Source organism: Bos javanicus, chromosome 25 (genome assembly GCF_032452875.1).
Source record: "Bos javanicus breed banteng chromosome 25, ARS-OSU_banteng_1.0, whole genome shotgun sequence".
NCBI classification, from domain to species: domain Eukaryota; kingdom Metazoa; phylum Chordata; class Mammalia; order Artiodactyla; family Bovidae; genus Bos; species Bos javanicus.
Window position 1 is genome coordinate 32644049 of NC_083892.1, and position 27269 is coordinate 32671317.

General features: G+C 45.0%; 1 protein-coding gene across 5 annotated transcripts in view; it reads left to right on the forward strand.

Annotated features, from left to right (window-relative positions):
* Positions 1-1038: 1038 nt before the first annotated feature.
* The window catches only part of LOC133238582 (general transcription factor II-I repeat domain-containing protein 2), a 46963-nt gene continuing 20732 nt past the window's right edge, over positions 1039-27269 (forward strand). For 3 of the 5 annotated variants that reach the window (XM_061401845.1, XM_061401846.1, XM_061401847.1), the window contains exons 1-6: positions 1174-1531; positions 17844-17947; positions 19016-19154; positions 23088-23213; positions 25328-25511; positions 26071-26099. In XM_061401845.1, coding sequence (XP_061257829.1) covers positions 17849-17947; positions 19016-19154; positions 23088-23213; positions 25328-25511; positions 26071-26099 — 577 coding nt within the window. In that variant the 5' untranslated portion in view covers positions 1174-1531; positions 17844-17848. Of the gene's footprint in view, positions 1532-17843; positions 17948-19015; positions 19155-23087; positions 23214-25327; positions 25512-26070; positions 26100-27269 lie in introns of all 5 variants that reach the window. The other 2 variants (XM_061401844.1, XM_061401848.1) reach the window with 2 other exon arrangements.

A 27269-nucleotide genomic window follows, 5' to 3' on the forward strand; every position in this document is an offset into this window, starting at 1 on the left:
TTTGGAAAACTCAGCCGTGGCCACAGGACTGGAAAAGGTCAGTTTTCATTCCAATCCTAAAGGCAATGCCAAAGAATGCTCAAACCACCCCACAATTGCACTCATCTCACACACTAGTAAAGTAATGCTCAATACACTTGTTGCTGTTGCTGCTGCTAAGTCGCTTCAGTCGTGTCCAACTCTGTGCGACCCCATATATGGCAGCCCACGAGGATCCCTCATCCCTGGGAGTCTCCAGGCAACAACACTGGAGTGGGTTGCCATTTCCTTCTCCAATGCATGAAAGTGAAAAGTGAAAGTGAAGTCGCTCAGTCGTGTCCAACTCTTAGAGACCCCATGGACTCTTAGAGACCCCATGGACTGCAGCCTACCAGGCTCCTCCGTCCGTGGGATTTTGCAGGCAAGAGTACTGGAGTGGGGTCCCACAGAGTCGGACACGACTGAAGTGACTTAGCAGTAGCAGTCCTTTAAAATAAGGCATGCTACGTAAATCTGAGCAACGGGTAAAAGGTTTCTATTACCCTATTCTTTTGCAGTCAGTGGGGTCTTAAGAGTCGGACACGACTTAGCGACTGACAACAGCAGCAACTCTCCTTTTGACATATTTAAAATAAAAATGTAACGGACTTTGATTAAACAGCACTAAAGCAATGCTTGACTATTTGCTGGAGAACCAGCACCATCAGGAGGACAGCTCTCGACTCCTCAGTAATGTCATTGAGTGAGTGAGTGAGGTCACTCAGTCGTGTCCGACTCTTAAGACCCCGTGGACTGTAGCCCACCAGGCTCCTCCGTCCATAAGTTTCTCCAACCAAGAATACTGGAGTGGGTTGCCATTTCCTCCTCCAGGGGATATTCCCAACCCAGGTTTCGAACCCATGTCTCCGCAATTGCAGGCAGACGCTTTAACCTCTGAGCCACCAGGGAAGTCCAGTAATGTCACTGGGTCCCATCAAAAGGTCAGGACACAACTGTTAACAGTATTACAATGTAACTCAATGGCTTTAAGGCAGATTCACAGGTCACCGGAGCTGTGACCTCACCGCTTAAAGCTACCAACTGCAATCATGCGAACAAGTGTAAAATTAAATAAGAGCAAGAAAGGACGTCCACGTTTGGAGGCGGTGTCGGGGTCGACGGAGGGGGGGGGGGGCTACACGTGCGGACACTCATCAAAGACAGATGGACAAGCACGTCTGGCCTTGAACAGCGCGGGACTAAGGGACTTCCAACAAACTCAATGTGCAGCTGAAGTGGATTCCACGGCACCGGAAACGGCAACTCCCACTTGGGGCGCTGCGGACACACGAGTCCAGGCTGCCTTCCAGGAAGCCAAAAAAAAAAAAAAAAAGGAAAAGAAAGAAAGAAAAAGGAGGGATAGTGGAGAGCAGGGCTCCGGCCGCCGCCCACAACGTCGAGCCCTCGCCTCCAGACGGTCGCTGCAGACCGCACTCGGCCCCAGGCACTTCCAGGTGGCCCAGCCCTCAGACCCCGCGGCCGGCCGGGCGCTGCCCGCCGGCGGGGACCTCAGGTGCGTATCCCGCCCCCGCCGCAGCCGCCATTAAGAGCGGCTGCTTTGCTTGGAACTTTCTCGTCCCGAAGACCTGGCGGAGGGGAAGCCTGGGGAAGCTACCCGCCCAGGCGCGCGCTGCGAGCGCCCCCTCCTCAGGCGGCCCGACGGGCCTACCGAACCGGTTCCCGGCGGGCAGGGCCCAAGGAGTGGGGGTGGGGCGGGGAAGCCCAGGCACGGGGGCAACTGTCGCACGCACGGAACGCGCATCCCTCTCCCTTCTGATTGGCTGAGCGGTGGCGGTGGGGGCGGGTGCTTGCCGGTCTGGACGCTAGGGCCTGATGTGCCGGAGGTCACGCTCCGGCGGTCGTACGCATGCGCTGCGTGTGGAAGTGCGTGATTGGTTAGGTGGTGGGGGCAGGTTAGCCGCTGTTGCCTGGTAACTGCGTCCAGCTCCCCGGCGGAGGCGTCCCGATCCCTTGCCTCCTGTCGCGCGCGTTGACGAGTGCCGCGCGACGTGGGTTTTGTCGTGGGTGTGGTCAGTGGGTTGGTCACCCGCGGCCGGCTTGTGAGCAGAAAACCAATCCAGAGGCCGGAAGAAGAGTCTCTGGTCCTGAACTACACTCCATCACGGTTATGATTTAGACGTAAAGGAGAAAAAAGCCTTGGAGGGCTGTTTACCCCGTCCTTAAAACCCAAGGCTTGATGTTTAATAGCAGCTTTATTGACACTCCATGAAATTCACCTTTAAAAGTGTGTAGTTTAGTGTGTGTAAGGTGCTAAATCGCTTCAGTCGTGTCGACTCAACGACCCAGTGGAGCCCGCCAGGCTTCGCTGTCCGTGGGATTTCCCAGGCAAGAATACTGGAGTGGGTTGCCATCTCCAGGAGATCTGCCTGACCCAGGGATCGAACCCATGGCTCTTGGCCTCCTAGGCGGGTTCTTGACCACTAGCACCACCTGGAAAGCCCCGTATAGTTAAGTGATTATTGTTCATTCACAGTTATGCAGCCATCACCACTAATTGCAGAACATTTCAGTTCAGTTCAGTCGCTCAGCCGTGTCCGACTCTTTGGGACCCCATGAATCGCAGCATGCCAGGCCTCCCTGTCCATCACCAACTCCTGGAGTTTACCCAAACTCATGTCCATCGAGTGGTGATGCCATCCAGCCATCTCATCCTCTGTCATCCCCTTCTCCTCCTGCCCCCAGTCCCTCCCAGCATCAGGGTCTTTTCCAATGAGTCAACTCTTCGCATGAGGTGGCCAAAGTACTGGAGTTTCAGCCTCAGCATCAGTCCTTCCAGTGAACACCCAGGACTGATCTCCTTTAGAATGGACTGGTTGGATCTCCTTGCAGTCCAAGGGACTCTCAAGGGTCTTCTCCAACACCACAGTTCAAAAGCATCAATTCTTCAGTGCTCAGCTTTCTTCATAGTCCAACTCTCACATCCATACATGACCACAGGAAAAACCATAGCCTTGACTAGACGGACCTTACATTTTCATCACCCCCAAAAGAAATGCCGAATCCATTAAGACAGTCGTTCCCCTTTCCCACCCCAGCCGTGGACACTGCCAATATTCATTCTGTCCCTATGTCTCTGATATTCCAAATAGTTCTTGTTCCAGATTGTTCCTAAGCACAGAATCATCAAAGGATCTTTGGGATCTGGCTTCATTCATTCATTCCTTCTTATGGCTGACTAATAATCCATTGTATGGGTATACCACATTTTCATTTTCTGTCAAATGATGAATTTTTTAAATTTTTTCCACTGTTTGGCTATTATGAATATTGCAGTGAACAGCCATGTTCACGTTTGTGTGTGTGTGGACGTTTGTTTTCAACTCTTGAGTACCTGCCAAGGAGTGGAATTGCTGGGCCAAAAATGTCACCGTTTAGTTTCCTGCTGCAGATATGTAGATACAAGATTGGGAATTGGGAAACTGGGTATTGCTCACAGCTCCAAGTGAAGAACTGAGCAGGCTCTTCTCCCTTCTTACATTTGGAGAGGAAGGTTTGGTCTGCGTGACCGGCCACCTTGCCTTCAGAGGACACAGGGCTTGGCACCAGGCAGCCGCAGGTGTCAGTCCATTTGCAGTGGGTCCCTGTTCTTCCTGCCTTCCTGTTATTTAGCCCTAGGGTTTGCTGCCCAGAGCTCTGGGTCTTTGCCCACACCTGCAGCCTGGATGGTCTCTTCGCTTTTTCTCAGGCTTTAGAACTTGCTCACATGCTTTCATTGTCATCCCGGACATTGTTGACTCAGCAGCCTAGGGGAGCAGACTCAGGGGCATCTGGCTCCCATTTTGCCTTTATCACCTGCTATTCTGCTGTGTCTTTGCTGCTGTGTCTCACTCCAGAGCACAGGGTGTGGATTTTATTCACTTTTGTTTCCCCCTGTCCTTCCTGTCAGCAGTATATGTTTTCATACAGCTGGTGTGCATTACATTTTAAAAACTTTCAAGCATGTGTTCGGCTAAGCTGAAGCACTTGACTATTTGTTAAGCATTTAATTTTAACTAGTTTGGTTGTTTTTTTTTTTTCATTTTTTTGTCATTGAAAATATGTTATATTTCTAGTTCTTTTCCGTACTCCTTGATCCTTCCAGAAGAGTCCTTGTTGTCTTGAAATTTGTTATTATTCTTTTTTTTAGAATATTTTCCCCAGATTGAGATATAATTGACATATAACTTTCTATTAGTTTCAGGAGTACAACATAGTGATTTGACATATGTATATATTGTGAAATGACTGGTGAACATCCATCACATCACATACTTACAATTTTTTTATCTTGTGGTAAGATCGATTCTCTCAGCCACTTTCAAATATACAGTACAGTATTGTTCGCTATGGGCTTCCCAGGTGGCTCAGTGGTAAAGAATTCACCTGCTGATGCAGGAGATGTGCGTTCGATCTTTGGGTCAGGCAGATCCCCTGTGGAAGGAAATGGCAACCCACTCCTGGATTCTTGCCTGGGAAATCGCATGGACAGAGGAATGTGGCAGGCTACAGTCCATGGGGTCTCAAAGAGTCAGACACGACTGAGCACACGTGCACGCATTATTAACTATTGTCACCAAGCTGTCTGTTACATCCTCAGAACTTACTGATTTTATAACTGGGAGTTTGTACCTCTTGACCACTTCAGTACATTGCTGTTGAATGGTGAATAGGTACACTTGGGTTTGCAGTTTCCGTTTACTGTAGACCCGGGAGAAGGTGGCACTTTAGGAACTTGCTAAATACAATCAAGGCCTCAGGGACCTGAAAAAATTAACCTTTGAAAAGAAAAATCTGGAAACAGCTTAAAAAGCAAAGCAGACGTCTGTTTCAGGATTTCAGAGTTTTGATAAATGGAGTGGATGCTATTCCAAATGATGAAAATTATAAGTGGTAGAAATGAAATCTAGAACAGGGATGGGCAAACTTTTTTTTGCAAGGGGTCAGATAATAAATATTTCCAGCTCTGAGGGCACGTGGTCTCTGTCACCTGCAACCCTGCCTTTGCGGAAAAACAGTCAGTGGACAAGACATAAACCAGTGAGTGTGGCTGTGTTCCAGTACAACTATTTGCCAAAATAGGAGGCAGTCTGGTTTTGATGTTCGTTTTTCATTAGTAAAACATAACATTGAAAAGGAAAGTCTTCAAAGGCTTCTGGGAGAGCTAAGAGATTTGAGAGTTGTTTTAGTGTACATCTCCAGTTTTAAAAAGGCAAAAAGTTAAGCACAGTGTAAAATCTGTGATCTAAATGAACATTCCCAGTGCTTTGAATTTCAACCACTATATTGGCTTTGGGGGCTTGAACTCCGTGGTACTAGCTTTCATTGTCTAGGACTTTTACTTTATTATAATGCAGTGATTTCTTTTTTTTTCCTCAGTGTTCTCAAGGTGAGAAACCACAAAATTAGCTAATCATGGTTCATTAGTTTTGATGTGCTATTAACGCATGATGTGTTCTAAAGCATAAAGTATAAAAGACAAAGTTCCTGCCTCCATTTGTTGTTAAGTAAAGGGTGCAAGTAGGCGATAATTACAAAACATTCATTTTTAAAATTAAATTACAAAAAAATTAAATTACAAAACATTCATTTTTTTAAATTACTACCATTGATGCCCACTGATAAGATCTTTTTTGAGTTCCAACTGGTTTCATTCTGCCTATTATTTTATTCTCTGTTAAAGTTTTGGCATCACAGTCCTCTCAGAGATTTTTGTGGTGTAATTACAGATTGGATGCGAGCGTAAAATAAGAGCCTGGAATACGCCAGTCCTTTAAGTGGGCTCATCTCTGGTAGCTGTCAGTGTGAGCATCTCACAACATCAAGTCTGATTATATTATTTTAAAATGTGTATTTTTCATACATTATGGCCCCTCACTACATTATTGGATAATTAATGGTGGCAACAATGATCCATGTCAACACTGCAGGGAAAACTGGCTCTGAGGGACTTAGCAAGAGATCACAGCAAGGTCACGATGAATCCAGAATTCATGCCATCGACAGGAGAGTCACCAAACTGTGGCATTGAGGGCTCTGGTGGTTGCTAAGTGACCAGCCAAGAGAAGGCTTGAGAGAGGCTGAAAAGTATTAAAGTTGTGGCTGGAAGACATGAACTCTAACGACATATCTGTCAATGGCAAAATTCTAAGACAAAAGGGAAACCACCACCAGAGAGGGGATGGACTGGTGATAGACAAGGCAGAGCCTGCCAAGGGTGGCTGACACATTTCAGAACCACTTACCCGAAAAAGTGTGCAGTGTCGGCAAGGTTGCACATGCAGATTAAGAGTTAGAAAAGCCTCTCTCCTAAACAATTAAAGAAATCGTAGAAGAAAAGTGTTCCCTCTGGGAAGGGTGTTCATTGCTTCCTCCGATGGTGTTGACCGTACTTGAATTTGCCTTTCGGTGTACCTACTTGCATTGTAAGACACAACTCTGCCAAACAAGATATAGTCTTATTTTTAAGCAGTATTCGAATTAATTGACTCAGAAAGATGATAGTCAAGAATATCAGTTTCTTTGGACTTCCCTGGCAGTCTAATGGTTGACACTTCAACTTCCAATGTAGGAGGTCTGGGTTTGATCCCTGGTGGGGGAGGGCAGCCAAAAAACCAAAACATAAAACAGAAGCAGTATTGTAAACAAACTCAGTAAAGACTTTCAAAATGATTCACATCGAAAATAATATTAATAATAATAAAGACTATCAGCTTCTTCATCACAGTTTTAAATAATGCCTCAGACGGTAAAGAATCTGCCTGCAACGGAGGAGACGCAGGTTTAATCCCTGAGTCAGGAAGATCTTCTGGAGAAAGGAATGGCTACCCACTCCAGTATTCTTGCCTGGAGAATTCCATGGACAGAGAGAGGAGCCTGGTGGGCTACAGTCCAGGGGGTTGCAAAGAGTCAGACACGACTTAGCGACTAAACATCAACAGCAAGATAAAAGTTGACCAGTGTTCGAAATATTTAAAAGCTGATTTAAAAATCCTTGTGAGATTTCTATAACTTACAATGGGAAAGAGATTTTAATATTTCAACCAAGTAATGCAGGCGATGTGTAAAAATATAGAGAAAAAATAGAAGTGAAATTCTGTCTTTGCCAATAGATGGATTTTGCACAAGTAAAAATTATTTCAAGTTGGGCCTTTCCCATGAAGTAGTTTAATCTGAATTCTTGATGATACAGTCTAAATACTTATTAAAGGAATTATAAAACCCATTGACTGTACAATTTTAAGAAACAGAAATGTGTGTATATTTGATGTAAGCTTAAAAAATAATTTTTAGAAATTTGAAACAGTATCAAACTTACAGAAAAATTGCAAGTGTAAATACAAAGAAGTTTTATTTTTTCTGAACCATTTGAGATAAAGTTATCTGGCCACATCATCCTTAGATTACTGATAAACATCATAAAGTTTTATCAGTTATCTCTGTGTACTGTTCCCTATAGCAAAACATTGGGTTGCTGCATTTCCCAGTATAGGAAATATTGGGTTGGCCCAAAAAGTTCATTTAGATTTTCCATACCATCTTATAGAAAAACCTGAATGAACTTTTTGGCCAGCCCAATATTTGCCCATCACACATAAAAGATTTGTATCCAGAAAATATAAAGAATCTATAAACTCAATAATAATAACCACAATCTAGTTTCAAAATGGACAAAAGATCTGAACAAGACATTCCACTAAATAAGCTATATGGATGGCAGAAAAGCACATGAAAAGATGCCTAGCATTTTTAATCATTAGGAAATTGCCAACTAAAACTGCAAAGTGATATTACTACCCACCTATTAAAATTGTGAAAAAGAATTTTTTTTTAAGTTGACAATACTGCATGTTGACAAGGATGCAGAGCAACTGGAATTCTCACATATTAGTGGTAGGGATATATTCTCATGGGCTTCCCTGGTAGCTCAGTTGGTAAAGAATCCGCCTGCAGTGCAGGAGACCTTGGTTCGATTCCTGGGTCGAGAAGATCTCCTGGAGAAGGGAAAGGCTACCTGCTCCAGTATTTGTGTGCTTCCCTTATGACTCAGCTGGTAAAGAATCTGCCTGCGATGCGGGAGACCTGGGTTCGATCCCTGGGTTGGGAAGATCCCCTGGAGAAGGGAAAGGCTACCTGCTCTTTTATTCTGGCCTAGAGAATTCCATGGACTGTATAGGCCACGGGGTCACAAAGAGTCGGTCACGACTGATCGACTTTCCTTTCACTATCTTCTCATATATTAGTGGTAGGAATTGGAGAAGATCCTGATGCTGGGAAGGATTAAAGGCAAAAGAAGAAGAGGGTGGCAGAGGATGAGATGGTGAGGTAGCATTACTGACTCAATGGTCATGAATTTGAGCAAGCTCCGGGAGATAGTGCAGGACAGGGGAGCCTGGCCTGCTGCAGTCCATGGGGTCAAAAAGAGTCAGACACGACCTAGCACCCGAACAACACCAAAAGTGGTAGGAATACAAAATGGTACAACCAGTTTGGAAAACAGTTTCACTTCTTTTGAAGCTAAAAAAAACAAACCAAAAAAACCTCAAGATATATGACCCAGCAATCCCACTCTTAGGTCTTTACGCAAGAGAAATGAAACCTTAGGTTGACACAATAGTGGTTTTATTCACCAGTTCAGTTGCTCAGTCATGTCTGACTCTTTGTGACCCCATGAACTGGAGCACGCCAGGCCTCCCTGACCATCGCCAACTCCCAGAGTTTACTCAAACTCATGTCCGTTGAGTCAGTGATGCCATTCAACCATCTCATCCTCTGTCATCCCCTTCTCCTCCCACCTTCAATCAGCATCAGGCTCTTTTCCAGTGAGTCAGTTCTTTGCCTCAGGTGGCCAAAGTTTTGGAGTTTCAGCTTCAGCATCAGTCCTTCCAATGAATATTCAGGACTGATTTCCTTTAGGATGGACTGGTTGGATCTCCTTGCTGTCTCAAGGGACTCTCAAGAATCTTCTCCAACACCACAGCTCAAAAGCATCAATTCTTCGGTGCTCAGCTTTCTTTATAGTCCAACTCTCACATCCATACATGTCTACTGGAAAAACCATAGCTTTGACTAGATGGACCTTTGTTGGCAAACTAATGTCTCTGCTTTTTAATATGCTGTCTAGGTTGGTCATAACTTTTTTCCCAAGGAGCAAGCGTCTTTTAATTTATGGTTTTATTCATAGTCATCAAAAAACTTCAGACAGCCCAAAAGTTCTGTAAATGGCAAAAGGGTTAATTTAACTGTGTTTCATCCCTACAGTGGAATATTCAGTAACACAAAGAACAAATTACTGATACAGCCCCAGCACAGTATAGGATTCCATTTATGTGATATTCAGGAATAAGCAAAACTATGGGGACAGAAGACAGATCAGTTCTGGCCAGAGGTTGGGGTGGGGTAGCTGACAAAGAGGCATGGAGGAATCTGGGGTATGATGGAGCAGTTCACACCATGATTTCAGTGGTGGCTACGTAACTTTATATTTGCTAAAAATGTACAGAACCATACATTAGACAAGGTTAAACTTTTTGCAAAGTGTACTTCAATTTCTAAAAATATTTTTAAGGAGAATTCCCTGGAGGTCCAGTGGTTAGGAGTCGGCACTTTTACTGTGGAGGACCCGGGTTCGATCCATGGATCGGGAAGATCCCCTGGAGGTGGGCATGGCAACCCACTCCAGTACTCTTGCCTGGAGAATCCCATGGACAGAGGAGCCTGGCGGGCTACAGTCCATGGGGCCAAAAGGAGTCAAATACAACTGAGCAACAGGGCACACAGACACACACACTCAAGAAACTAAGATCCTACAAGCCACGCCTTGGCCAAAACCACCACAACAAAAATTTTTTTTAAGGATACATGACTTCATGTTCAAGTGATTTTTTTGTTTCACAAACCACCCACATGTTACAATGCATCTTCCAGGCGCTTGAGAGAGAGAAGTGAAGTGAAGTGAAGTGGCTCAGTCGTGTCCAACTCTTTGTGACCCCATGGACTGTAGCCAGCCAGGCTCCTCCGTCCATGGAATTTTCCAGACAAGAATACTGGAGTGGGTTGCCATTTCCTTCTCCAGGGGATCTTCCCGACCCAGGAATCAAACCTGGGTCTCCCGCACTGCAGGCAGACACTTTACTGTCTGAGCCACCAGGGAAAGAAGGGAGGACTATTAATGACTTACCTACAAGGCAGGTTACATGAGTTCTGTCCCAGCCGAGGACATGTGGTCTCTCTAATCCTGGGGCTCCTGCCTTTGGAGATCCTTTTTCTAAGCTCCCTGAGCTCCTTGGTTTGCCATCCACTCCTCCACTGCGTTCCCAGCCCCTGTTGCTCCACGAATCATCCTGTGCGTTAGCATGGGACCTTAGACAGTGTGCGGGTAGCAAATCAGATGATCAGAAAAGCACTGGCATGTGGTGTATGTTTGGGGAGTGTTAATTTCCTTTCTCGCCATCCAACCTCTCTTCGATTTCCTTTGATTTTCTTTCTAATTTTTAGTTTTTTGGCCACACTGCACGGCATGTAGGACTTATTGCCCCTAAAGGGACCCACCCGAGCCCCTTCCTTGAAGCGGAAGGGTGGAGCCTTAGCCACTGGACCACCAGGGAAGTCCTGTCATTTGATTTCTTAATAGCTTTTTGTCCTTGTTGTTGGGCCCACAGCTGGGCTTGTGGGAGCTTAGTTTCCTGACCAGGGATTGAACCCCCCGACCCGGCAGTGAAAGCACCAAGTTGTAACCCCTGAAACCCCCCCCTTTCTTTTTTTGAAATAAAATTCACCCATTTAAAGTATACAGTTCAGTGGCTTTTAATATATGCATATGGTTGGGCAATCGTAACCACAGACAATTTTAGAATAGTTTCATCACTCCTGAAAAGAAACCCTGTACCATTTATCTACCCACCTCCCAGCCCTAAGCAACCTGCAGTCTACTTCCATCTCTGTAGATTTCCCTGTTCTGAACATTACATATTCATAGACTCCTATAAATGTGTGGTTCCCTTGATTTTAAGGCGAGGGGACTCATAAAAGGTGAGAGGTGAAAAGACCCTTCCTGGGAGGTGAGTAACTGGGTGTCTGATCAGAGAGGAGGCGGCAGAGGGCAGCCCACCGGGGTCTCGGAGCTGGTTGGTGGTCTGGGGCGCCCTAACCTGGCTTTCCTGCTCCTGGCTCTGGGAGGGCCCGCCCATCAGGCCTCGTGCTCTGGAAGCTCGTGTCACCACCTGGCCTGGTGTATCCTCGCGCGGTCGCAGTTAATGCGGCGGTGCGATGACAGTTTCTTTCTCGAAAAGGGTGGAGGAGCGGACGCAGTCAGGGGTTAGGGGTGCAGGGACTGTTCCACGCGCCCTGTTGACTAAGGGCTCTCAGGGAAGTGACCCAGATGCAGCCATTTCTAGAGAGCAGAAAGCCCCAGACAGACAGAATCGGCCTTCCCCATGGAGCCCAACTGGACTCCACCGCCTCCAGGGTTCTTCCCATCAAAGAGTACTGAGATGGTCCCGAGAAGTTCTGTTAATGAAGCGGGAGCTCTCGTCTCCTGTGGCTTCCCCACAGGCTGTTAGGATGGCATCCCTCCCATTATTTTTGTAAAATTTTTTAAATTGAAGGATAATTGCTTTACAATGTGTTGGTTCCTGTTGTATGTGAATCAACCATGTGTAGACATATATCCCCTCCCTCTGAAGTCTCCCTCCCTCCCCTCTAGGTCGCAGCAGAGCACCAGGCTAAGCTCCCTGAGTTACATAGCAACTTCCTACTAGCTATCTGTTTTACATGTGATAATGTATATATCTCATTGCTACTCTCAATTTGTCCCACCCTGTCTTTCCCCATTTCTTAACACACACTGAATGTGATTGATATCATAGCAATGCATACATGCATGCCAACTCACTTCAGTCACGTCCAACTCTTTGGAACCCAATGGACTGTAGCCTGCCAGGCTCCTCTGTCCATGGGGATTCTCCAGGCAAGAATACTGGAGTGGGTTGCCATGCCCCACTCCAGGGGATCTTCCCAACCCAGTATTCAAACTCCTGTCTCTTACATCTCCTGCATTGGCAGGCAGGTTCTTACCACTAGCACCACCCAGGAAGCCCTGACATCTCAGCAGACCTAGGGCAATTGAAGGTGAGAAGTGGAAACAGCAGTAGCCAGAAAGTTGCCCTGGTTCTAGCTTTGCATGGACAAATCAACATGTTTGTGACCTGAGAATGCGTCTGCTCCTTTTTCTGTGTCTGGGATAGTAGGCAAAATACGAATTTTGAATGAAAGTATTCTGAGCTCCCAAAGTAATAAGGATGGAGCATAATCTAAGTGAACATTCTGGTGAGTGGGAAGCATAACGTGCCTTTGCGGCTTCATACTTTGTGATACGCATTTCCTTGGTCTGATGTGCAAAGTGATAATCATGGAATCTAGCCGCTACAGGAAAGAGTTTCTAAGACTTAACACGAGTGCCTGCTGGGTGCTGCTTGCTGCTTTTTCTTTTTCAATTTTTTTTTAAATTGAAGGATAATTGCTTTACAGAATTCTGTTGTTTTCTGTCAAACCTCAACATGAATCAGCCATAGATATACACATATCCCCTCCCTTTTGAACCTCCCTCCCCATCTCACCCCTCTAGGTTGATACAGAGCCCCTGTTTGAGTTTCCTGAACCATATAGCAAATTCCCATTGGCTATCTATTTTACACATGGTAATGTAAGTTTCCATGTGACTCTTTCCATACATCTTACCCTCTCCTCCCCTCTCCCCATGTCCATAAGTCTATTCTCTATGTCTGTTTCTCCACTGCTGCCCTGTAAGCAAATTCTTAAGTACCATTTTTCTATATTCCGTATATGTGCGTTAGAATATGGTATTTATCTTTCTCTTTCTGACTTACTTCATGCTGTATAATAGGTTCTCGGTTCATCCACCTCATTAGAACTGACTCAAAGGCGTTCCTTTTTGTGGCTGAGTAATATTCCATTGTGTATATATATCACAACTTCTTTATCCATTCATCTGTTGCTGGACATCTAGTTTGCTTCCATGTTCTAGCTACTGTAAATAGTACTGCAATGAACAATGGGATACATGTGTCTTTTTCGATTTTGGTTTCCTCAGGGTATATACCTGGGAGTGGGATTGCTGGGTCATATGGTGGTTTTATTCCTAGTTTCTTAAGGAATCTCCATATCATCTTCCATAGTGGCAATATCAGTTTACATTCCCACAAACAGTGCAAGAGGGTTCCCTTTTCTCCACACCCTCTCCAGCATTTATTGTTTGTAGATTTTTTGATAGCAGCCATTCTGACTGGTGTGAGGTGATATCTCATGCAGTTTTGATTTGCATTTCTCTAACAATGAGTGATGTTGAGTATCTTTTCATGTGTCTGTTAGCCATCTGTATGTCTTTGGAGAAATGTCTGTTTAGGTCTTTTTCCCACTTTTTGACTGGGTTGTTTGTTTTTCCGGTATTGAGTTGTATGAACTGCTTGTATATTTTGGAAATTAATTCTTTGTCAGTTGTTTCATTTGCTATTATTTTCTCCCATTTTGAGGGTTGTCTTTTCACCTTGCTTATAGTTTCCTTTGCTGTTTAAAAGTTTTTAAGTTTAATCAGGTCCCGCTTGTTTACTTGTGTTTTTATTTCTGTTCCTGTAGGAGGTGGGTCATAGAGGATCTTGCTTTGATTTATGTCAGTGAGTGTTCTGCCTATGTTTTCCTCTAAGAGTTTAGTAGTTTCTGGTCTTACATTTAGGTCTTTAATCCATTTTGAGTTTATCTTTGTGTATGGTGTTAGGAAATGTTCTAATATCATTGTTTTACATGTAGCTGTCCAGTTTTCCCAGCACCAATTTATTGAAGAGGCTGTCTTTGCCCCATTGTATATTCTTGCCTCCTTTGCCAAAAATAAGGTACCCATAGGGGCATGGGCTTATTTCTGGGCTTTCTATCTTGTTCCATTGGTCTATGTTTCTGCTTTTGTGTCAGCACCATACTGTCTTGATGATTGTAGCTTTGTAGTATAATCTGAAGTCAGGAAGGTTGATTCCTTCAGCTCCATTCTTCTTTCTCAGGACTGGTTTGGCTATTCAGGGTCTTTTGTGTTTCCACATGAATTGTGAAATTTTTTGTTCTGGTTCTGTGGAAAATGTCATTGGTAATTTGATAGGGATCACATTGAATCTGTAGATTGCGCTTGGTAGTATAGTCATTTTCACAATATTGATTCTTCCTACACAGGAACATGGAATATCTCTCCATCTGTTTATGTCATCTTTGATTTCTTTCATTAGTGTCTTATAATTTTCTGTGTACAGTTCTTTTGTCTCCTTAGGTAAGTTTATTCCTAGATATTTAATTCTTTTTGTTGCAGTGGTGAATGGGATTGATTCCTTAATTTCTCTTTCTGACTTTTCATTGTTAGTATATAGAAATGCAAGTGATTTCTGTGCATTGATATTGTATCCTGAAACTTTGCTAAATTCACTGAATAGCTCTAGTAATTTTCTGTCTTTAGGGTTTTCTATGTACAGTATCATGTCATCTGCAAACAGTGAGAGCTTTACTTCTTTTCTGATCTGGATTCCTTTTATTACTTTTTCTTCTCTAATTGCTGTAGCTAGGACTTTCAGAACTATGTTGAATAATAGTGGTGAAAGTGGACACCCTTGTCTTGTTCCTGATCTTAGGGAGAATGCTTTCAGTTTCTCACCATTGAGAATAATGTTTGCTGTAGGCTTATCATATATGGCCTTTACTATGTTGAGGTAGATTCCTTCTATGCCCATTTTTTTAAGCGTTTTAATCATAAATGGGTACTAATTTTTGTCAAAGGCTTTTTATGCATCTATTTTTATATCATATGGTTTTTATCTTTCAATTTGTTAATATGGTGTATCACATTGATTGATTTGCATATATTGAAGAATCCTTGCATCCCTAGAATAAACCCAACTTGATCATGGTGTATGAGCTTTTTGATGTGTTGCGGAATTCTGTTTGCTAAAGTTTTGTTGAGGATCTTTGCATCTATGTTCATCAGTGATATTGGCCTGTAGTTTTCTCTTTTTGTGTTGTCTTTGTCTGGCTTTGGTATCAGGGTATGGTGGCCTCATAGAATGAGTTTGGAAGTGTTGCTTCCTCTGCAATTTTTTGAAAGAGTTTTATAAGGATAGGCATTAGCTCTTCTCTAAATGTTTGATGGAATTCTCCTGTGAAGCCATCTGGTCCTGGGGTTTTGTTTTGGGGGAGATTTTTGATCACAGCTTCAACTTCAGTGCTTGTAATTGGAGTTGTTCATAATTTCTGTTTCTTCCTGGTTCAGTCTTGGAAGATTGAACTTTTCTAAGAATCCGTCCATTTCTCCCAGGTTATTCTGTTTGCTGCTTTTTCTGACTCCAGCTCTGTTGCTGAAACAGAGTCCTTGTGATGGCCAGCAATAGTCACCAACTTCTGTTTGTTCTCAAATGCGGTGTAATAACAAGAAGAGAGTCAAAGGCTTGATTTTAAGATAATTGTTTTAAAGATTCAAATTGGGACTTCCCGATGGTCTGGTAGTTAGGACTCCAAACTTCCACTGCAGAGAGCACAGGTTCCATCCCTGGTCAGGGAACTAAGATCTAAGATCCAGCATGCCTAAGTGGCATGCCTAGTACATAAATCAATTTTTAAATAAATAAAAACTTCAAATTGAAGTGTATTTCCTCACCTGTTCATGCCCAGGTCATGCCTGTTAATTCATGTTCTTGGGCTTCTCAGGTGGCTCTAGTGGTAAAAAATCAGCCTGCCAATGCAGGAGACATAAGAGTTGTGGGTTCGATCCCTGGGTCAGGAAGATCCCCTGGAGGAGGGCACGGCAACCCACTCCAGTATTCTTGCCTGGAGAATCCCCATGGACCGAGGAGCTTGGCAGGCTGCAGTCCACAGGGTCGCAAAGAGTCGGACACGACTGAAGTGATTTAGCTCGCTTGCTCGGTATGATGTCACATTCTTATGCTCTATTTCATAATAGGCAGAGTTGTTAAAAAAAAAAAAAGCTTTAATTCTAACAAATTCTAACAATTTGCATCCTAATGGCTCTGTGTGTGCTAGTCTACTTTCTTTCTCAGGGAGGCTTTGACTTTAATGTAAGAGATCCTCAAGGATCCTCCGGTGGCTTCAGAAAATCGAGATAGATGAGTAGTTACATTTTTAGAGTTCCTTTTCAGCATAGTTTATCCATCCAGATTGGCCAGGGTAAGCGATGGTCAAAAAACCACCAGATTTGGGTGCGTTCAAGGAGCAAGGATTGATTCCTTGTTTGCACTGGAGGTCTCTTGTGAGTTGGCTGTGGGTCTGATCTGTGTTTTTCTCTGGAACCTGATCACATGGAACCTGACAGATCAAACTGCAGAGGAAGAGGGAGTACAGTGGAATCCCCATCGTGGAAGTGATGCCACTTCCCTGATGTCCTCGGCCAACACAAGGCACATGGCCACACACCTTCAAGTGGTCAAGAAATCAATTCAGGAAGAAACATTTGCAAATATTTCTGAATAGTCTTAGAGGACCACCATGCTTCATGCCCATAGATCTTTGGGCTTCCTCCCATATAGTTATGTTGATCTGTTTATCTTTTGCTTACAAATATAATTAAGTTAGCTATTGCAGGGACAGGACATGACAGATATTAATACACTGCGTGCTCTATTTCAAAGAACTCTTTTTACGGTGCTGCAGAAAATTTTTCAAAGAAGCTTTCTAATGCTCACTTGGTATAGAATTTAGCAAAAGCTAGCATGAGCTTTCATTGCAGGAGAAGTCCTAAGAGGAGAGGAAGGAAGGGGTTTTCTTCTCTTCCAGGCTCTAGTACACAAACCCACTGCCCTCCTTTTTCTGTGTATGTGGCCCGGAATGTGGTGTCAGTCACCACAATGCTGGAATCAGACAAAACAACGCTGGATCAGTAAGAGACGTTACCTTCTCTCCTCCTCACTTGGGAAATAGGTAACATGCCTCTCTAGTGTAATACCCGACTTCATTTAATGAAATACATGTCGAGGTTTAGTGGGAAATACACAGTCTTAGGCAAATCATATTGTTGTTGTTCAGTCGCTCAGTCGTGTCCAACTCTTTGCGACCCCATGGACCGCAGTGCACCAGGCCTCCCTGTCCATCATCAGCTCCCAGAGCTTGCTCAAACTCATGTCCATCGAGTCAGTGATGCCATCCAACCCTCTCATCCTCTGTCATCCCCTATCCTCCTGCCTTCAATCTTTCCCAGCATCAGTGTCTTTTCTAATGAGTCAGTTCTTTGCATCAGGTGGCCAAAGTATTGGAACTTCAGCTTCAACATCAGTCCTTCCAATGAATATTCAGGGTTGATTTCCTTTAGGATTGATTTGATCTCTTTGCAGTTCAGGGGACTCTCAAGAGTCTTCTGCAACACCACAGTTAAAAGCATCAATTCTTCGCCGCTCAGCTTTCTTTGTGGTCCAACTCTCACATCCATACATGACAAGTGGATCATATATTGTCCTTTTTTGGGGGGAGTGGGAGGTGCTCTGGGTCTTCACTGTGGCAAGCAGGCTTCTCTAGTTGCAGCATGCAGACTTAATTGCCCCTTGGCTTGTGGGGCCTTTAGTTCCCCGACGAGGGATCACACCACAGTTCCCTGCATTGGAAGGTGAATTCTTAACCACTGGATCACCAGAGAAGTCTCCATGTACTGGTTTTAAGTGCCAGCTTTAAAGGAAGGTTTGCACTAGGTCACCTGTGAGGACCCTCCCAGTTCTAAACGAGTTGAGCAGGACACAATTTCTACCACTCACTTTCTTAATACTTCTCTCTCCTAGGGATTATGGCACAAGTAGCAGTGTCCACGCCGCCCATTGCACACGAGGAGTCCTCGGAGAGCAGAATGGTAGTGACCTTCCTCGTGTCTGCTCTTGAGTCCATGGTGAGATGGTTTGCAGTTCTATAAAATGTCATCTGGTTGGATCACTGCTGAATTACGAAACACTTCGCCAACACGTCAGACATTCAGCTACAGAGTTAAATCCTATTTGTGTACACATACCCTTTTTAAGAAAGAATGATGGGCTTGTCAGATAATTAAGAACTGTTTTCCTACTTTATGGATGGAATCATATTAAGCTAAGCTCTCCAGATCTGAAAATTTAATGCAGGCATTTCTGTTACCTTGTTTCAAAATACTTGTTTAAATTCAAAGGTCAATTAATAATCTATTTATATGCATCTATTTACATCCAAAGTATAAACTTTACCCAATGGGTAAAAATTTGAGGGGAAATCTACATAACCTCAGGGGCTTCTCTGGTGGCTCAGATGGTAAAGAATCTGCCTGCCATGCAGGAGACCTGGGTTTGATTGCTGGGTTGGGAAAGACCCCCTGGAGAAAGGAATGGCTACCCACTCCAGTATTTTTGCCTGAGAATTCCATGGACAGAGGAGCCTGGTGGGCTACAGTCCATGGGGTCACAAAGAGTAGAACACGACTAACTTACATAATCTCAAAGCATCTGATTACAAGATACTTATGGATTAAACAAGGAACAATCACTAACTTTATAAAAGTGGACAAACTTGACAGCCACCTCCTTAATCAAGTGACCAACAGGAACATGGGCAGAGATGGGCCAGAGGGACCTCTGGAGCTTCCTGGTGGGAGGCACTCAGAAGCAGCAGTACTGCTTCCATGGCATTCATGCCTCGAAGGAGGGAGCATTGAACAAACCCAAAATAACTGGGCTGCACTTCCATAAATGTCAGTCTCGTGCAAGACAAAGAAAGACGGAGATCTGTCTGTCCCACATGGAAAGAGACTGGAGAGACAGGACAGCAAAAGAAAGTGCAACCCTGGATTGGATCCTGGACCACGAAAAAATCAGCTAGAGAGATTTTGTTTTTCTGTAATTTTGTGTTTTTTCTTAAAGCAGACCTCCCAGGCCCCACGAAATTTGGATCCACCCATGTAGATAACATTTCATTCTGTTTTTCATTTCAGTGTAAAGAACTGGCCAAGTCCAAGGCGGAAGTGGCCTGCATCGCTATGTATGAAGCAGATGTGTTTGTTATTGGAACAGAGAAAGGACGTGCTTTTGTCAATGCCAGGACGGATTTACAGAAGGATTTTGCAAAATACTGTAGGTGTTAACGATTTTATCCTTTGTATTCATAAATCTTACAGGCAAGACTTATATATTGTTTTCTTCTAAGATGTCATCATGGTGGCTCCATGGAAAAGAATCTGCTTGCAGTGCAGGAGACCTGGGTTCTATCCTTGGGTGGGGAAGATCCTCTGGAAAAGGGAATGGCCACCCACTCCAGTCCTCTTGCCTCGAGAATCGCATGGACAGAGGAGCCTGGCGGGCTACAGCCTATAGAGTCTCAGAGAATCAGACAAGACTGAAGCCACTTTGCATGCATGCACGTTAAGGATGTTATCCTTTGTATTTATAAATCTTAGAATATTTGCAGGCAAGACTTGTGTGTTGTTTTCTTCTAAGATGTCATCAGCATTATCCTAAAAATGGTTTGGACACATCCCTTTGACCTAGCAAAACACTGAGTCCAAGACCTCTCCCGTTTTTGCTTACTGGCTCCAGGCAGGGAAGACCAACCTCTGACCCGCTGTCTGTTCTGCTAAGTCACTTCAGTCGTGTCCGACTCTGTGTGACCCCATAGACGGCAGCCCACCAGGCTCCCCCGTCCCTGGGATTTTCCAGGCAAGAGTACTGGAGTGGGGTGCCATTGCCTTCTCCAGCTGTCTGTTCTAGAACCTCGCAAATCTTTTTGACTCTCTTTTGCCCCCTGGTGTCTCCCCGCAGAACTGCAGCTCTGAATTAAGTCGTGTGCTCTGAGTCAGGCAAGATAGAAATCAGTTCCTCCAGCAACTCCCAGACAAGCCAGAAGGTTGAAGACTCAGTCCACTCTTGTGTTTGCACCCCAAAGGAGGAGGCTCAGACTGAGGGATTCCTTCCCAGCTGCTCTGCACTGTGCCACATAGAAGGAGAGGCACACACAGGCAGCACTGTGCCATGTAGAAGGAGAGGCACACACAGGCACACCAAATGCTGAGAATCTTCCTACGCCTATGCTGAAGTCTCTTCTTGGTTTTCCAGTGGCTGGGGTGCCGTAGCTTCTCAGATGGTCTGTAGTTCTCGAAGAGGTGTTCTGCTCCATCTATTGCTAATTTGGTGTATCCGTGGAAGAAAGAAGGCCTGTTGCTTCCTAGTCTGCTGTCATGCCAACATCATTCTTGCTTTTGAAGAATTTTTTTTTTGAAGTATAGTTGATTTTACAATGCTGTGTTAGTTTCAGGTGTACAGCAAAGTGATTCAGTTACACCTGTGTTTATATAGTTTTTCAGATTGTTTTTCGTTATGGGTTATTGAATACAGACCCCTGGGCCACCATGCAGTAGGTTCCTGTTGTTTTTTGAAGACTGTTTTTCACTCGCTATGAAACCTGGCTTGACAGTTTCTTTCTCTCCAGCCTTTTTTTCTGGCCATGGCGCAAAGCTTATGGGATCTTAGTTCCCCAACCACGAATTGAACCTGCGCCCTCGGCAGTGAAAGCATGGCGTCCCAACTGCTGGACCTGCCAGGGAATTTCCTTCCTCCAGCCCTTCAGCTGTTTCATTCCATTGTCTCCTGGCTGCCACTGTTTTAGATAACAAAATTAGGTTAGAATTCTTATTTTTGTTCCCTTGGAGGTAATGTGTGTTTTTCCCTAGCTCTGTCTCGTCTTTGGTTTTTAGCCATTTGACCGTGAAATGCCCATTTATGACCTTCTTTGCTTCTGCCTTACTTGGTCTGTGGAGTTTACTGAATCTGCAGGTTGATGTCTTTGTTAACAGTGGACGTTTTTGGCTATCATCTCTTCAAATATTCATTCCAATTCTCTTCATTTACACAGAGAGGGAAAATCGCTCTTTATTGTCTCACAGGTCATTAAGGCTCTGTTCCTCTTGTGTATGTGTCCCTTTTTATATTCAAACTTCAGATTGGATAGTTTCTACTAGCGTTTCTTTGAGGACACTGATTCTTCCTTCTGCCATATCCAGGGCACTATTCATCTGGGGAAATTTTCATTTCCACCTGTTTTCCATTTCGAAAATTCCATTTTCTTTCTTCTTTCTCTGGTTAGCATTTTCATTTCTCTGTTGGAATTCCCCTTATACTCATTTGTTGTGCTCACCATGGCTATATAAAGTCCTTCGTGTGTTTATAGCAGTTGTCTTAAGTCCTTATCTGGTCATTTCAACTGAATCATTAGTGGTTCTGAGTCTATAAATTGCTTTTTTTCTCTTTTGATCATGGGTCACATCTTCCTGCTTCTTCACATTTCTAATTTTTTGTTTTTTTTGTGTATGGAGCTTTTGGGTTTTTTTTTTTTACTGTGCTGTACAGCATGTGGGATCTTACTTCCCCAAACAGGGATTGAACCTGTGCCCCCTGCGTTGGGAGCCCAGAGTCTTGACCACTGGACCGCCAGGGAAGTCCCTACTAATTTTAAATTTCATACAGGGTATTATGCATGCTGTGTTGTAAAGGTCTGCTAAATAAAACTGTGTTTTGTTCTGGCAGGCAGGTCACCCGGTCCCCACGTGGACAAGTGATGTCCTTGGCCCTGGAGGATCCATCCCTCTTAGTCTCGGAGGGAGGCCCCTCCTCCTAAGATGTGCCCCTTAGTTTTACAAAGTGTTCAACAAGTTTCCCAAACCTGGCGAATCCTAAACCCTGTTTAAATATGTTTAAACCCTGTTGGCTGTTAAATCTCTGCTAAATAATTTAGCTTCCAAACGTTGCTTCTACTTAAAGCCTCACCCTGTGCTTGCACAGTTTGAGGACCAATTGAGGCTCCTCTGGTGGCTCAGATGGTAAAGAATCCGCCTGTAGTGCAAGAGACTCGGGTTCGATCCCTGGGCCAGGAAGAGCCCCTGGAGGAGGAAACGGCAACCCACTCCAGTATTCTTGCCTGGGAAATCCCATAGACAGAGGAGCCTGGCGGGGCTACTGTCCGTGGGGTCGCAAAGCGTGGGACACGACTTAGCAACGAAAACAACAAGAATCCGAGGGAAGTTGCTGTGACGATATTGGGTCTTCCACCTTGTGACTCACTCTTCTCCACAACTTCCGCTTCACTGTCTAACCACAATGGCAGTCCCGACCTGTGATGTAGATTTCCTCATGTCAACTAAGTCCCCTGCTGTTAGTGCCCAGGCACTCAGTTGTGTCCAACTCTTTGCAGCCTCATGGACTGTAGCCCACCAGGCTCCCCCATCCATGGGATTCTCCAGGCAAGAATACTGGAGTGGGTTGCCGTTTCCTCCTTCAGGGAATCTTCCCGGCCCAGGGATCTTGCATCTCCTGCATTGGCAGGCAGATTCTTTACCCCCAGCTGCTTTTTTTGGTTAAGCTCTATTTCTCCCGGAACCCCAGGTGAAGTAAGGAGTTCCCACAGGGGAAAAGCCAGGTCAGCATGCATCTCACTCCCTGTGTCCTTCCCTTCTTTCAAGGACATCATTGCTTTCTGGTTTTGCCTATTTCTGACTGTTCTTCAAAGCTTTCATGTAATCGATCCTAGAACTTCCCTTGGTGGTCCGAAGGTTAAGATGCCATGTTTCCAGTGCAGGATACATAGGTTCAATCCCTGATCAGGGAACAAGGATCCTACGAGCCACGCGGCATGGCCAAAAAAAAAAAAAAAAAAGAAGTAATTCATCTTAAGATTTTGTTCAGAGCTAATCATTGGGGGGCTGGTCCTAAATCTCTGCAGTTCTGAGTGTCTTCCTGCCTAGTGACTTGCAAACTCAGTAGTAAATAATTTTCTATGATATTTCCCTTTGAACTACTAAATTCTGTTTCCTCATATGTGAATCATTGATTGTTTATCCATAGAGTCATTTCAGAGACTATCACCTTGTTATTTTACCCTATTTTTTTAATTAAAAGATCCTGTTTTATGTCAATTCCTTTCCCCCTTTTTCCTTCCAGTACTGGAAGCATGGATATTAAGGAAATGAACTATACAGATGCTTGGCTTCTGACTTTGTACTGATGGCTCATTCACAGGTGTTGCTGAAGGGCTGCAGGAGGTGAAACCCCCAGGCCCCGCCAACGCCAGCAGGATGCAGGTTGATTCAGGAGAAACGGAAATCCTCAGAAAAGCTGTGGAAGACTATTTCTGCTTCTGTTACGGTAAAGCTCACCTTAGGCATTCATTCCCTGACTAGTTCACTACAGAAGATGGTGGTGGTGTTTAGTCGCTCAGTCGTGTCCGACTCTTCTGTGACCCTATGGACTGTAGCTGCCCCCAGGCTCCTCTATCCATTGGATTCTCCAGGCAAGAATACTGGAGTGGATGGCCATTTCCTTCTCGAGGGGATCTTCCTGACCCAGGGATGGAACCCTCATATCTTGCATTGGCAGGCGGATTCTTTACTGCTGAGCCACTAGGGAAGCCAACAAAGATGGTATTCAGTTCAGTTCAGTTGCTCAGTCGTGTCCGACTCTTTGTGACCCCATGAACCACAGCACACCAGGCCTCCCTGTTCATCACCAATTCCCGGAGTTTATACAAACCCATGTCCATTGAGTCGGTGATGCGATCCAACCATCTCATCCTCTGTTGTCCCCTTCTCCTCCTGCCTTCAATCTTTCCCAGCATCAGGGTCTTTTCAAATGAGTCGGCCCTTTGCATCAGGTGGCCAAAGTATTGGAGTTTCAGCTCCAGCATCAGTCCTTCCAGTGAACACCCAGGACTGATCTCCTTTAGGATGGACTGGTTGGACCTCCTTGCAGTCCAAAGGACTCTCAAGAGTCTTCTCCAACACCACAGTTCAAAAGCATTGATTCTGTGGTGCTCAACTTTCTTTATAGTCCAACTCTCACACCCAGACATGACTGCTAGAAAAACCATAGCCTTGACTAGACAAACCTTTGTTGGCAAAGATGGTATTAGAGATCATTTTATCAGTGTGACTATATAAACTCTCTCTAACATTAGAGAAATCCACATTTGCATCAAGTGAACAGCCAGTTAAGTACCAGATCAACTTGGTCTCTTCCCATTTGTCAGAACATCTGGATACATCAGCCTTCAGTCTGCGGAGCCCCCTCCCCACGGCCACGTAGTTATGACAGATGTTCATGCTTGGTTCACACACCAGCCTCATCCTCATTGGTCTCCCCACAGGCCTGGAGACAGGAATTTTTTTTAATTTATTTTTTAATTGGAGGAAAATCGCTTTGCAGTGTTGTGTTGGTTTCTGCTGTACAACAGCGCAAATCAGCCATAATTATACACATATCCCCTCCCTCCTGAGCCTCACTCCCCTGAGATGGTTTTTTTTTTTAAAATACCTACACAATGCTTTAGATAGGGGTGTTCCCAGGTGGTCCAATGGTTAAGAATCTGTGCTTCCACTGCCAGGGGCGTGGTACTATGCCAGAAGTAACATCTGGCATGCAACACAGAGCATTTAAAAAAAACACACACACAAAACAAAAAACCACTTAAAAGCTAGATAACAAGGATGTCTGCAGGTGTTATATTTGCATTAGAAGCCCATGAGCATCTTCGGGCCTGGCTCTTCTTTCCTATACAGCTGCACACATCTGTGTGACCTGCAGTGAGCGTCTGTATTTGGGGACCCCAGCTAGGGGATCTTAAGGTCTCAGGTTATACTTCCCTATGAAAAATGAGGCTCCAGCACCTTGGGGATGGCCAGCGGTGCAGAGAGACTGCCACAGCCCCAGGTGGTGACGTGAGGCCTCAGCTGTCTCCAGGCAAGGCCTGGTCTGTACCATGTGACACAGGGACAGATGAGCTTTGGGCCGGGCCCTCATCCTCAGCTGGCAGCATCGTGAATAACCACACAGGCTGTTCCCTGCAGCTCTGGGTGCCCCAGAGTGCACACCCTGAATCGTGTGACTGTCAAGAGAAGAGACAAAAAGACCTATTATTGTCTTTTCTTTCAGAAATGGATTACTTTTAGTTTACTTACTGAAATATAGTTGACTTACCTTATATTAGTTTCCAGTGTACAATATACTGATTCAGTGTTTTTATAGATTATGCAACCTGTTATTTTCTCTTCTGTGAAGATTTAAAGGAAAACAGATTCTATGTATTCTTTTGGCTGTTTGATTGGAAATGTTACGAACTTGAGATATAGCGGCATGGGACACTTTAGGATTTTAATAAACTTTGGAGCCAAATGTCACCACCTGGGTTTATGGCATTAACTGAAATTGACGGTCAGGGTTTCTTATGCTCCTGTTGTTTAAAGATGTCCTGCTGATGCTTCCAGGCAAAGCCTTGGGGACAGCAGCCATGGTACCTGTTCCTTACGAGAAGATGCTGACAGACCAGGAGGCTATAGTGGTGCAGGGGCTCCCAGAAGGGGTCCCCTTCCAACACCCTGAGAACTATGACCTTGCAACGCTGAAGTGGATTTTGGAGAACAAAGCGGGGATTTCATTCCTCATCAACAGGTGACAGGCTCTCCCCCTTTTCTCACAGCTGGTTCATCTGCAGATAAACTGACAACTTAATTTCAGTTGGTTAAATCTGTCCCGATACTTTTATTTATTGGGATTGTTGTATTTATTTAAATGATTTTATGTATCTATTTTTGACTGTGCTGGGGCTTCATTGCTGCATGGGCTTTTCTATAGTTGCGGCGAGCAGCGGCTCCTCTCTAGTCGTGACGCGCAGACTTCTCATTTCGGTTGCTTCTCTTGTTGCCGATCCCCACCTCTAGGGCACGCGGGCTTCTGTAGTTGAGGCACATGGGCTCAGTAGTTTTAGCTCATGGGCTCTAGAGCACAGACTCAGTAGTTGCGATGCACGGGCTTAGTTGCTGCACGGCATGTGGGATCTTCCCAGACCAGGGATCAAACCCATGTCTCCTGCATTGGCAGGCAGATTTTTTACCACTAAGCCCCCAAGGAAGCCCCTGTCCTCTTACGTTTAGAAGTTGGTTCTTCAGATGTTTACTCTGTGTGTCTGGTGTGTGCATGTCAGCTGTTAATATATGGGGTTTTTTTGCAGACCTTTCCCGGGTCCAGCGAATCAGCCAGGTAAGTGACAGCTTCTCCTACTTGGTGGCTGCCAGTTTGCTTTTCTTAGTTAAAGTGCGAGTTTGGCACATTCTAAAACTTGTTTAGGCTGTGTCTTTCCTGCATTGAGGAGGCCACCTCTGATCCCGGGACCTGGGGTGATGTTTGCAGGCACTACAGCTCAGGGAAACACACACATCCAGCCCAGGAGCCGAGACACCACCCTCCTCCAGCTTGCATGCCAGCGGACTTCTGCGTGCAGGCTTCACAGGGCGGGAGACCTGCCTTGTCCACACGCATAGGAAAGTGAGGATGCTGGTCTTTGCACACCAGCCATGGGCCAGGCATTGTGAGCTTCAGGAGTAGGTCTGGGCTGTGTGGCCATTCCTGTATTTCTGAGATGTCTACGAGAAGGAATGAGACTGTTCAGAGAACCAGGGGTGGTGACCCTGAGAGCCCTTGGGAAAGGGTTAGAATTGTATGGTCAGAATAGCTTCCTGGAGAAGCTGGCCCCCAAGATAAGCAGGGTCTTAACAGCTTGGTTCCCCCAGGAAGCCCATTCCATGTGGTCAGGCAGAAAGCTTGTGCAGGGTGTTGGAGACTACGTTTGGGAACCCAGAACCACTCATAATCTCCTCATAATGATGAAGGAACCAAAAAAAGAAGCAGTCTTACCAGGAGCATTTAGAGATCCATCTACGCCCACTTCTTGTTTTCTCAGATCGTTATTCTGGATGTAGTTGGAAACCTTGGGTCATGAAATGTTCATGAAAGACCAGGTCTAAAGAGAGTGTCATGCTGAGCCTACCTAGGTGCAGAAACCAAGTGGCTGGGGTGGGCGGAGGTCTCATTGTCCACAAGACGCACCTCGGGGTACAGACGGTGATGAGACCCTCCTGTGCATGGACTGCTCACAGAAGTATTTCTGGAGCAGTTGTGAGTTCCTGGGGGCCCAGCTCACCTTAGAGGAGGGACTGGAGCGTGAGGGGTGGCTGGTGACCGCTGTCCCAGGCGGCTTGTGTTGTCCTTACAGAATAATGATAATAACTGCTGACACATTCTGTGATGAACACTGTTCTAAGCACCTTGCATGGATGAATTAATCCTTACTCAACCACCATCCTCAGATGAGGAAACTGAGGCACAGGGAGGCTTAGTAACCTGCTGGAGGTCACTCTGGCCCCATCTGCT